The sequence below is a fragment of the Grampus griseus genome, assembly GCF_964374135.1.
Source record: "Grampus griseus genome assembly, chromosome: 1".
In the NCBI taxonomy this organism is placed as follows: Eukaryota; Metazoa; Chordata; class Mammalia; order Artiodactyla; family Delphinidae; genus Grampus; species Grampus griseus.
Window position 1 is genome coordinate 84,563,495 of NC_139017.1, and position 12,775 is coordinate 84,576,269.

At 36.1% G+C, this 12,775-nt stretch overlaps 1 protein-coding gene across 1 annotated transcript in view; it reads right to left on the bottom strand.

Annotated features, from left to right (window-relative positions):
* Positions 1 to 12,775, bottom strand: part of CAPZA1 (capping actin protein of muscle Z-line subunit alpha 1) — a 47,539-nt gene that overhangs the window by 9,885 nt on the left and 24,879 nt on the right. Inside the window, exons 3-5 of the mRNA XM_082648203.1 lie at positions 6,505 to 6,556; positions 5,269 to 5,332; positions 541 to 747 (exon numbers count right to left, since the gene is read on the bottom strand). Coding sequence (XP_082504329.1) covers positions 541 to 747; positions 5,269 to 5,332; positions 6,505 to 6,556 — 323 coding nt within the window. The remainder of the gene's footprint in view (positions 1 to 540; positions 748 to 5,268; positions 5,333 to 6,504; positions 6,557 to 12,775) is intronic.

Here is a 12,775-nt window from a genome sequence, read left to right on the forward strand (position 1 = left end):
AGTGGATAAGTAATGAGGAGGGCACTAGTAGGAGCAGAATGCTCCATGCTTTGGTTGTATAGCAGAGAGAGAGATGAGGGAAGGGAGAAGTAGAGGAGAGGAAGGAGGGGCAAGGTGGAAGAAGAAGAGAAGTAACTTACAGGAATTACTATCTTAACTGAAGAAATGTCCTCCCTCACCCCATACCCAACCCACTTAAGGACAGGAGAAACAAAAATATTTCTAGGTAGGGCTTCCCTGCTGGCGCAGTGGTTGGGAGTCCGCCTGCCGATACAGGGGACATGGGTTTGTGCCCCGGTCCGGGAGGATCCCACGTGCCGCGGAGCGGCTGGGCCCGTGAGCCATGGCCGCTGAACCTGCACGTCCGGAGCCTGTGCTCCGCAACGGGAGAGGCCACAACAGTGAGAGGCCCCATGCACCGCAAAAAAAAAAAAAAGAAAAAAAAAAAAGAAGATATGTTGTGGCTGGCCAAAGCCTCCAAATGATAAGGTAAATATAAGAAAAACAACACTCTAATAATGAAGCAGGCAGATACTTAACAGTACAGAAGCCGTTGGAATAATGATCTTTCACATAGGCCCTTAAAGCACTGTCACAGGATTCTCTCCAAGACTTCAGACCTCCATCTACTTCCTCTGGCTGGGGGTCACTTGCTTCTTTCCGTAAGTGATCAAACTTAAAGGAAATTTTGTTTCTTGGATCTAAAAATCTGCTATTACCCAGGTCACCGTGTTCTGTAATTAAGACCTTCCAAAGAATAATTACAAAAATAAGTAACTCTGTAAAAAAAGACAGTTCTTCTTGTCACATTTTACAAAACAAACAAATACAATTCTGGAGACGATTAACTTTTCATTTAGTCAGATTTCTTTCATAATCGATTTTTCAATCAATTCATATTTTTATTTTTACAAAAATATTATGTTTTGGGGTAAGTCAACTCTAAACTGCAACATTTCCCCCATTCTAACAATACCCTTCATTTCTTGGTTTCTGTTTAATATACAACCTATGTACATACATATAACTGTAATAACTTATATGTACACTTTTGTATTCCTTTTTCACATATTTCATGAACTTTTTCCAGTCATTACACTTAGCATTTAAAATAGGTGATACAATAAATCACATGGTTCAAAAATGAAAAATACTATATAAAGTAAAATCTTTTTCTCACCTTTATCTCCCATTCACCAAATTCCCAACATATACCCCCTTTCCACACAAAGGTAACTGATTTTATTAATTTAGAGCAAGAATTGTCTTTGGCATGCTATGCATGAGGTGGCATTTGTTTCTGTAAATAAAGTTTTGTTGAACACAGCCCCACTTGTTTGTTTTTGTATGGTCTATGGCTGCTTTCCTGCTACAATAGCAGAGCTGAGTAGTCAAGGCTGACTCTTTGTCCCAATATTTACTATCAGATAATATTTACTATCGGACCCTTTACAGAAAAAATTTGCCAATTTCCAATTTTGATTATTCTTTGTTTCTTTTAACAAATAGAATTTAATATTCTAATTCTCCACCCCTTTCTTTTACACAAAAACTAGAATACTATAGTGTACTTTTTCTTTCTTTTTAATTCTGACATATCTAGATGATCTTTCCATAGTAGTGCTTAGAGAACTTCCTTGCTTATTATAGCCAGGTGTGACTCTATTGTACAGGTGTACAAAAATTTATTCAACCAGTCCCCTATTAATGGATAGTTTGGGTAGTTTCTAATCTTTTGCTGTTATGAACAATACTCCAATGAATGTCCTTGTATGTTCGTTATGTACAAATTACGTACATGTGCCAAGCACACCTGTGGGATAAATTCCCTGAAGCAGGACAGTTGGGTCAAGGGTAAATGCATTCATAATTTTGATAGAGATCGACAAACTGCCATCACAGGATGTTGTACCAAGGTACAAGCCCATTTCTTCTCACCTTAAAAGAAAAGTCATTTATATTTCCACTTTGGTGAACTATGTGTACCTAACTTTTGCCCACTTTTCTACGGAGTCTTTGGTGTTTTTCTAGTTGAACTCCAGGGAGATTATCCTTTTGCATGTGTTTTGAGATCCACATATTTTCCCCTAACTTGCCATTTGTCTTTTGACACAGTTACCATTTAAAATTAACTATATATGATCTCATTATATGTATATCTCATTATACATATCATAGTATACTTAATCATTTCTGAATTGAAGGAGCTTTAAGCTAGTTACAGTTTCTACCATTGAAAGCCACTATAAGTTCTACCATAAATAAAGTCTTCTCTTCTCCTTAAAAAGAATTCTTTGGAAAGAATTCTTACTTTTGAGATTTCTGTCCTTATCATCAGACTATCTTTAAAAACCTTGTTTATAATGACAGTAGGAAAAATACATAAAACTATTTCCTTAGTCTTACCTTCATAAAGCTTTTTCATTATAATTTTGTAACTTCTGTAACTACAAGGTGAATATATTCACATTAAAATTTTAATTTGTACTTCCTTAATTACTATTAGTAGGTGATCTAACACTTTTCATGTTTGCTCTGTATTCTCCAATTGGGTACAGTTGGTTCATGTCTGTTGCTCATTTATCCACTGAACTCTTGGAATCACCCTTAGGTATTTGAATAAGCTTTTTATTATGTTTGAGGTACATATTTTCTCCTTTTTAAATCTTATTTTTAAAATCTTTTTATTTTGCAGAAGTCACTTTCTTTGATAAACTTTTCTAATGTTTCATCATTATTCAAGTTATGAATCTCTTTCCATTTCCTAGTAAATTTTTATGTTTAAAAAATAGTTGGGCTTCCTTGGTGGCGCAGTGGTTCAGAGTCCGCCTGCCGATGCAGGGGACACGGGTTCGTGCCCCGGTCCGGGAAGATCCCACATGCCGTGGAGCGGCTGGGCCCGTGAGCCATGGCCGCTGAGCCTGCGTGTCCAGAGCCTGTGCTCCGTAACGGGAGAGGCCACAGCAGTGAGAGGCCCGCGTACAGCAAAAAAATATATATATAGTCAACCTTTAAACTATACTTGGAATTAATCTAGGTATACAGTTGGCTTTGAAAATCAAAATTAGATCAAACATACATTTTATCAATTATTTCCTTTTCCCTTCTATTTTATGTTACTTAGTTTAAGGCTCTACTGTCATTGCTTTATGACTTTATGTTTGCTAGCATTAGTCTTCCTTCATTGTTGTTCTTGATCAGAAAAATCCTGTATGGTCTATTACAATTGTCATTAGGAATTGTATGGAATCTATTTGAAAAAGCTTCACATATTATTTATATTTCTAAATCGGATAAACTTTGCATATTATTTATATTCCTTATTCAGAAATGTGGCATTTACATCTATTTAATTTTCCATTCATTTCTCTGATTAAAATGTGTGTGTGGGTGGGTATATATGAACTGTGTGACAGACTCTTGCTTGTTTCCTATCCAATATCCATTCTCTCCCTTTTCCTTACTAATAGAACCTCAAAGGTTTTCAAGAAGGCAATATGTCCAACTAAAGAGACAACACTTCTCAGCTAGGAATGATAAAGTGATATGCATTCTGGCAACAATTTATCAGTGGAAGGTGCTTCTGGAACAGCCAATAGCACCTCTTGCACCTTCCTCCTTCCTTCCTGGAACATGCATTCAGTGCCCAGAGATGGATCAGCTATCTTGAGAACATGATAATGAAAACCATACATAAGGATGGCACAACAGAGAGCTAGAAGCAACTTGCGTCTCTGATGATATGGAACTGCCATAACATCCCAAAATATTACCTCTGGACTTTTTATGTGACAAAAATAGTCTCTATTTAGTTAACCCACTGTAGTTGATTTTCTATTATATGCAGTGATGGCATCTACTTTAATAACTCAAACATCTTTCCATATTTTCCTTTTATGTCTAGGTAATGTGTTGTTGTTGTGGCTAAGAATGTGAACTCCTTTTGACGATATTTTTAAGCTGGCTACCGCATGTATATGGGAATGTTCTTATATCATATATCTGGACACAGACCTTATTATTTCAATAATTCTGCTGTATTAGTGAAGTATACAATATCAACTGTAAGCAATATTTATCATTTATTTTTCAGTGTTTTTTTGTCTTTTATACTTATAATTAATCTAGTTCCATTGAGAAAATAAAGATAAGCACAAATATAAACTAAAACAAACAAAAAACAACAAACAAAACATATTACGGTAATCCTGTAATCCCAACATAGGGAGTTAACATTTTGGTGTATATTTTCCCACATTTCCATTTCTATGCACATCTATATACTACTTTATTTCTGAGTCTAAAGATGCATACATTCCCCTCATGATTTAACATCTCATAAAATGGGATACATCTTAAACTTGACAGCATCTTAGGACTGTGTCATAGTTTAACTGACAGTATTTTCTCTTTCTTAGTGGCATATAAAGTAAGATGTACCTTTCACAGAATTTAAGATGCAGATTAGTATAACTGTTCATTTAAATATCTATTTAAAAATAAACTAGCATAATGCTACATATTGCTTTATGTTTTAGCTTAATATATCATGAACATATTCCCAGTTCAATATTTCTATCAGTTTTCAATGGTTACATAGGATTTTGGCCTACAGATATTTTATTTATTTTATTAAAAAAATTTTTTTAACATCTTTATTGGAGTATAATTGCTTTATAGATATTTAATTTAACGCTGGACATTTAGATTGTTCCCAATTTTTCATTATCATAAACCTTGCTTCAAATAATCTTTTTACACATTTATATACTTATTTCCCTAGGATAAATTCTATGGACTTGTGGGTTCAAAGGGGGTTCAGACTTTTAAAAGGCATTTGCTATTTGGTGCCATATTGCCTTTGAAGTGTACATTAATGAATTTGTAAAGCCCTTTCATATAATGTTAATAACTGCGGTAAAAATGGGAATATGTATTTGCTTTGTTCCTGTACTGGAACAGGAATTCTTGTTTTCCTGTTAAATATAATGTCTCCTGTTATTCTTACCAAGGAGAATTAGAGACAGCTGGAAAACTTGTGTAAAACTCAATTCCTTTTACTTTTACTGTTCTTGTTAGGGACAGCTCTCTCTTCAAAGAAACTCCTAGTATTTTCAGAGGGAGGAAGAATTTCCTAATATGTAGAATACCTACAAAAGCTAAGGATACTAAGACATGAATTTATTCAGCATCTTATCTTCAGACATCTGTTTTATAGTATTTCTACTACTTTCCAGGCACAGTCTATCTAATAGAAACAACTATTACCTGATCTTCATATCCTTCTATCTTCACAGGTGTGAACTGATCCATGTTATACTGGGCAAATGCACTGTTTTTTTTTTTTTTAAAGGGAGAAGAAGGAGAGAAAAGAATTATATATAAATAAATATAAAAGATAGTTCAGGGAATTCCCTGGCAGTCCAGTGGTTAGGACTGCACACTTCCACTGCAGGGGGCCGGGTTCCATCCCTGGTTGGGGAACTACTATCCTATATGCCATGTGGCACAGCCAAAATAAAGAAGAAAAAGGTAGTTCACAGAACAGTGAAAGAGAATGTATAATTGGGGTATCGTTCATTATGGCAATTATAGTGATGCTGTACAAATTTTAGGTTTGTAGGATCTGGTCCCAAAATGAGTTCTGAAAAAGCAGTATGGACAGGGCAGAAGACTTTCCCAGGCAGCAATTCTTAAAACATTTTCTACAGTTAAAACCTAAACAAATTATGTATCACACCAAATGCCTTAATAATAATAATTTGTTGCTCTGCATCAAAATCCTTGTTCCATCTCCCCACCCCACACTTGCCCAGTCATTATCCAATTCTGATTTCCTCTTTACAGAGGAACTCTGGGCCAGTTGGATAGACAGTAACTGAAAGACTACTTTGTATTGAAGAATAAAGAACAGTAGTGATAAAGCCAGAGAACAGGGGCCCTAGAAAGCTAGATAGTATTTAGATTTGAAGAAGACAAGAAAACCAACCAACCAACCAACCACCAATCTAATGTTTTTGAGGACAAGGACAAAATGAAAATGATATTCTAGAAATATTAGTTAGCCTGACAGTGATAAGGAGCCAATGATTGGGTAGAATAATAATGCAATTATTCTATGGTTAACTCTATTAAGGTACGTTCTGAATATCTGCTATTTTTTTGCAATTTGAGAAACATTATCACTCCTCAATAGCAGCCTAATCTTTCTATAACTGGCAGTTATAAAAAAATTCAGCCTGAACTAAAAGAACTAAACCTGCTTTAACAGGGAAAATCTAGGCAAAAATAAAAATAAGACCATATAAAATAAACTTTAAGGAAGTAAACAACATTTTGGGGGAACATGTTTTCTCCAAGGGGAAAAAAAAAACCCTAAAATTGTTAAAAACCAACTGCTTTATTTTGAGGTATTTTAAACTTAGTTTTCAGGTACTAGTTTACTATCAACATAGTTTACTCAATATTAGAATAACAAGTAAGTGGACTTAGAAAGATACTTACTGTGCTGCCCCTTCCCTGAGGAGATTGTCATTATTAAGTAGTAGCCGGACATCTGAGGAGGCAAACAACGTTAAAGATGTTAAAATTCAAATGTTCAGTAGAAGACAAACTTGGAGAAATTTTAGCGGATTTCTAGATTAGATTTTTAGAAAACCAGGCTTTGCAAGATTAGTCTTTGGATGTACTGCATATGTAGAAATTCTAAAAATGTACACAAACAGATGCTAATATTCGCAGATTTATACAGAATTATTTGTGGTATAATAATCCAACAATAAATTCTCAAGGAATTTCATAGCAAATGAAAAACATGGTTTACAGAAGGTTACAGTTAGGACTACTTATTTGTATCTAAAGAATCCTTTTAAAACAGATTAAGAATTGTAGGCTTTTCTGTAACATCAGACCAAGAAAGCTGGGCACAATTCAGTCAGTGGCAGTGAAATTACTGAACATATTTTTCTTTAGAGAATCTAATGTGGGGCCTACAATCTTCTTAAAAAGCTGTATGTCAAGAGTCTAGTCACTTTTCTTTTGGAAGAAGTGTGTCCTTGTTACTAAGAAACTACCAAGCATTAACTCCAAGAGAGAAGGCTGATTATAAGCCAAAGGCAAATGACTCTTAGAGCTTCTGAAAGAAGGGGCTGGCAGAGGCCAACGTGTAGCATGCCATTAAAAACCAGCCATCATGTCGTAAGTAGCTTGCCAACTCAATCTAATGCTTTGGTATCAATTACTCTCATGATAATCCTATAAACTACATTCAGTTGTCAGAAATACAACAATGTACTTCTAACTACAAAGACCACTAATTTTTGTTAAGTCAAGGATTTATCTGAGCTAATCAGCTGGATAAAGTTCAAGTCGTAGGAGTATTTCTAAAAGCTCTTTGTTGAAAATTTACATTTGGTCAATATGGAAGAGAGACTAGGCGAAGAAAGGCTGCATTTGTTTTTCTTGGTGTTACTACTCAAATATCCAAAAATCAAGTCTATAAAGAAGAGTGTCTTGATTTACTTCTATTGTATTATTTCACTCCTTGTAAATAACATTTATATGTTCTCCTAGTTACTTTTGCTCTGCATCATTGATTTTACCAGTGGAAATTGTTCTACAATTTGTGGGGCTCTGAGCCAAGTGCAAATGAACATTACACAGTTCCTCTAAGCAGGTAACCTTCTTTTTTTTTAAAATTATTTTTAAAATTTTTATCAGAGGATGGTTCCTTTACAATGTTGTGTTAGCCTCCACTGCACAACAAAATGAGTCAGCCGTACACATACAGATATCCTCTCCCTTTTGGACTTCCCTCACATTTAGGTTACCACAGTACATTAGGTAGAGTTCCCTGTGCTACACAGTATGTTCCCATCAGTTGTCTATTTTATACGTAGTAACTATAATGTATATGTGTAAATCCCAGTCTCCCAATTCCTCCCTCCCCACCCCTTTCCCCCTTGGTATCCATACATTTCGTCTCTACGTCTATGCCTCTATTTCTGCTTTGCAAATAAGATCATCTATACCATTTCTCTAGATTCCACATATATGCATTAATATACAATATTTGGTTTTCTCTTCCTGACTTACTTCACTATGTATGACAGTCTCTAGATCCATCCACATCTCTACAAACGACCCAATTTCGCTCCTTTTTATGGCGAAGTAATACTCCATTGTATGTATGTACCACACCTTCTTTATCCATTCGTCTGTCGATGGGCATTTAGGTTGCTTCCATGACCTGGCTATTGTAAACAGGGCTGCAATGAACAATGGGGTGCATGTGTCCTTTTGAATTATGGTTTTCTCTGGGTATATGCCCAGTAGTGGGATTGCTGGGTCATATGGTAATTCTATTTTTAGTTTTTTAAGGAACCTCTATACTGTTCTCCATAGTAGTGGCTGTATCAATTTACATTCCCACTAACAGTGCGAGCAGGTTCCTTTTCTCCACACCCTCTCCAGCATTTGTTGTTTGTAGATTTTCTGATGATGCCTGTTCTTACTGGTGTGAGGTGATACCTCATTGTAGTTTTTTTTTTTTTTTTTTTGGCGGTACGCAGGCCTTTCGCTGTTGTGGCCTCTCCCGTTGCGCAGCACAAGCTCCGGATGCGCAGGCTCAGTGGCCATGACTCACGGGCCCAGCCGCTCCGCGGCATGTGAGATCTTCCCAGACCGGGGCACGAACCTGTGTCCCCTGCATTGGCAGGTGGACTCTCAACCACTGTGCCACCAGGGGAGCCCCATTGTAGTTTTGATTTGCATTTCTCTAATAATTAGTGATGCTGAGCAGCTTTTCATGTGCTCTTTGGCCATCTGTATGTCTTCTTTGGAGAAATGTCTATTTAGGTCTTCTGCCCATTTTTTGATTGGGTTGTTTGTTTTAATATTGAGCTGCATGAGCTGTTTATATATTTTGGAGATTAATCCTTTGTCCGTTGATTTGTTTGCAAATATTTTCTCCCATTCTGAGTGATGTCTTTTTGTCTTTGTAGTTTCCTTTGCTTTGCAAAAGCTTTTAAGTTTCATTAGGTCCCATTTGTTTATTTTTGTTTTTATTTCCATTACTCTAGGAGGTGGATCAAAAAAGATCTTGCTGTGATTCATGTCAAAAAGTGTTCTTCCTAGGTTTCCTCTAAGAGTTTTATAGTGTCCAGTCTTACATTTAGGTCTCTAATCCATTTTGAGTTTATTTTTGTATATGGTGTTAGGGAGTGTTCTAATTTCATTCTTTTACATGTAGCTGTCCAGTTTTCCCAGCACCACTTACTGAAGAGACTGTCTTTTCTCCATTGTATATCCTTGCCTCCTCTGTCATAGATTAGTTGACCACAGGTGCGTGGGTTTATCTCTGGGCTTTCTATTCTGTTTCATTGATCTATATTTCTGTTTTTGTGCCAGTACCATGTTGTCTTGATTACTGTAGCTTTGCAGTATAGTCTGAAGTCAGAGAGTCTGATTCTTCCAGCTCCATTTTTTCCCCTCAAGACTGCCTTGGCTATTCAGGGTCTTTTGTGTCTCCATACAAATTTTAAGATTTTTTGTTCTAGTTCTGTAAAAAATGTCACTGGTAATTTGATAGGGATTGCATTGAATCTGTAGATTGTTTTGGGTAGTATAGTCATTTTCACAATTTTGATTCTTCCAATCCAAGAACATGGTATATCTCTCCATCTGTTTGTGTCATCTTTGATTTCTTTCATCAGTGTCTTATAGTTTTCTGAATACAGGTATTTTATCTCTTTAGGTAGGTTTATGCCTAGGTATTTTATTCTTTTTCTTGCAATGGTGAATGGGACTGTTTCCTTAACTTCTCTTTCTGATCTTTTGTTGTTAGTGTATCGGAATGCAAGAGATTTCTGTGCATTCATTTTGTATCCTGCAACTTTACCAAATTCATTGACTGGCTCTAGTAGTTTTCTGGTGGCATCTTTAGGTTTCTCTATGTATAGTATCATGTCATCTGCAAACAGTGACAGTTTTACTTCTTCTTTTCCGATTTGTATTCCTTTTATTTCTTTTTCTTCTCTGATTGCCATGGCTAGGACTTCCAAAACTATGTTGAATAATAGTGGTGAGAGTGGACATCCTTGTCTTGTTCCTGATAGAGGAAATGCTTTCAGTTTTTCACCATTGAGAATGATGTTTGCTGTGGGTTTGTCGTATACGGACTTTATTATGTTGAGGTAGGTTCCCTCTATGCCCACTTTCTGGAGAGTTTTTATCATAAATGGGGGTTGAATTTTGTCAAAAGCTTTTTCTGTATCTATTGAAATGATCATATGGTTTTTATTCTTCAATTTGTTAATATGGTGTAACACACTGATTGATTTGCGTATATTGAAGAATCCTTGCATCCCTGGGATAAATCCCACTTGATCATGATGTATGATCTTTTTAATGTGTTGTTGGATTCTGTTTGCCAGTATTTTGTTGAGGATTTTTGCATCTATATTCACCAGTAATATCGGTCTGTAATTTTTTTTTTGTAGTATCTTTGTCTGTTTTGGCATCAGGGTGATGGTGGCCTCCTAGAATGAGTTACTGAGTGTTCCTTCCTCTGCAATGTTTTGGAAGTTTGTGAAGGATGGGTGTTAGCTCTTCTCTAAATGTTTGATAGAATTCACCTGTGAAGCCATCTGGTCCTGGGCTTTTGTTTGTTGGAATATTTTAAATTACAGTTTCAATTTCATTACTTGTGATCGGTCTGTTCATATTTTCTATTTCTTCCTCTTTCAGTCTTGGGAGGTTATAGCTTTCTAAGAATTTATCCATTTCTTCAAGGTTGTCCATTTTATTGGCATAGAGTTGCTTGTAGTAGACCCTTAGGATGCTTTGTATTTCTGTGGTGTCTGTTGTAACTTCTTTTTATTTTTAAAATTTATTTTATTTATTGATTTTGGGGGGGGCTGTGTTGGGTCTTCCTTGCTGTGCGTGGACTTTCTCTAGTTGCGGTGCGTGGGGTCTACTCATTGTGGTAGCTTCTCTTGTTGCGAAGCACAGGCTCTAGGTGCATGGGCTTCAGTAGTTGTGGAGCATGGGCTTCAGTAGTTGTGGCTCACGGGCTTAGTTGCTCCGCGGCATGTGGGATCTTCCTGGACCAGGGCTTGAACCCGTGTCCCCTGCATTGGCAGGCGGATTCTTAACCACTGTTCCACCAGGGAAGCCCCTGTAACTTCTTTTTCATTTCTAATTTTATTGATTTGAGTCCTCTCCCTCTTTTTCTTGATGAGTCTGGCTAATGTTTAATGAATTTTGTTTATCTTCTCAGAGAACCAGCTTTTAGTTTTACTCATCTTTGCTATTGTTTTCTTTGTTTCTATTTCATTTATTTCTGATCTGATCTTTATGATTTCTTTCCTTCTACTAACTTTGGGCTTTGTTTCTTCTTCTTTCTCTCGTTCCTTTAGGTGTAAGGTTAGATTGTTTATTTGAGATTTTTCTTGTTTGTTGAGGTAGGCTTGTATTGCTATCAACTTCCCTCTTAGAACTGCTTTTGCTGTATCCCATAGGTTTTGGATCGTTGTGTTTTCGTTGTAATTTGTCTCTAGTTATTTTTTGATTTCCTCTTTGAGTTCTTCAGTAATCTCTTGGTTATTCAGTAACGTATTGTTTAGCCTCCATGTGTTTGTGTTTTTTATGTTTTTTTCCCTGTAATTGATTTCTAATCTCATATCGTTGTGGTTGGGAAAGATGCTGGATATGATTTCAATTTTCTTAAATTTACCAAGGCTTGATTTGTGACCCAAGATGTGATCAGTCCTGGAGAATGTTCCTTGTGCACTGGAGAAGAGAGTGTAATCTGCTGTTTTTGGATGGAATGTCCTATAAATATCAATTAAATCTGTCTGGTCTATTGTGTCATTTAAAGCTTCTGTTTCCTTATTAATTTTCTGTCTGGATGATCTGTCCATTGGTGTAAGTGAGGTGTTAAAGTCCCCCACTGTTACTGTGTTACTGTCAATTTCCTCTTTTATAGCTGTTAGCATTTGCCTTAGGTATTGAGGTGCTCCTATGTTGGGTGTATATATATTTATAATTGTTATATCTTCTTCTCAGATTGATCCCTTGATCATTACGTAGTGTCCTTCCTTGTCTCTTGTAACATTCTTTATTTTAAAGTCTATTTTATCTGATATGAGTATTGCTACTCCAGCTTTCTTTTGATTTCCATTTGCATGGAGTATCTTTTTCCATCCCCTCACTTTGTCTGTATGTGTCCCTAGGTCTGAAGTGGGTCTCTTGTAGACAGCATATATATAGGTCTTGTTTTTGTATCCATTCAGCGAGCCTGTGTCTTTTGGCTGGAGTATTTAATCCATTCACGTTTAAAGTAATTACCAATATGTATGTTCCTATTACCATTTTCTTTATTGTTATGGGTTTGTTTTTGTAGGTCCTTTTCTTCTCTTGTGTTTCCCACTTAGAGAAGTTGATTTAGCATTTGTTGTAGAGCTGGTTTGGTGGTGCTGAATTCTCTTAGCTTTTGCTTGTCTATAAAGCTTTTGATTTCTCCGTCAAATGTGAATGAGATCCTTGCTGGGCAGATTAATCTTGGTTGTAAGTTCTTCCCTTTCATCTCTTTAAATATATCATGCCACTCCCTTCTGGCTTGTAGAGTCTGTGCTGAGAAATCAGCTGTTAACCTTATGGGAGTTCCCTTGTATGCTATTTTTTGTTTTTCCCTTGTTGCTTTCAATAATTTTTGTCTTTAATTTTTATCAATTTGATTACTATGTGTCTTGGCGTGTTTCTCCTTGGGTTTATC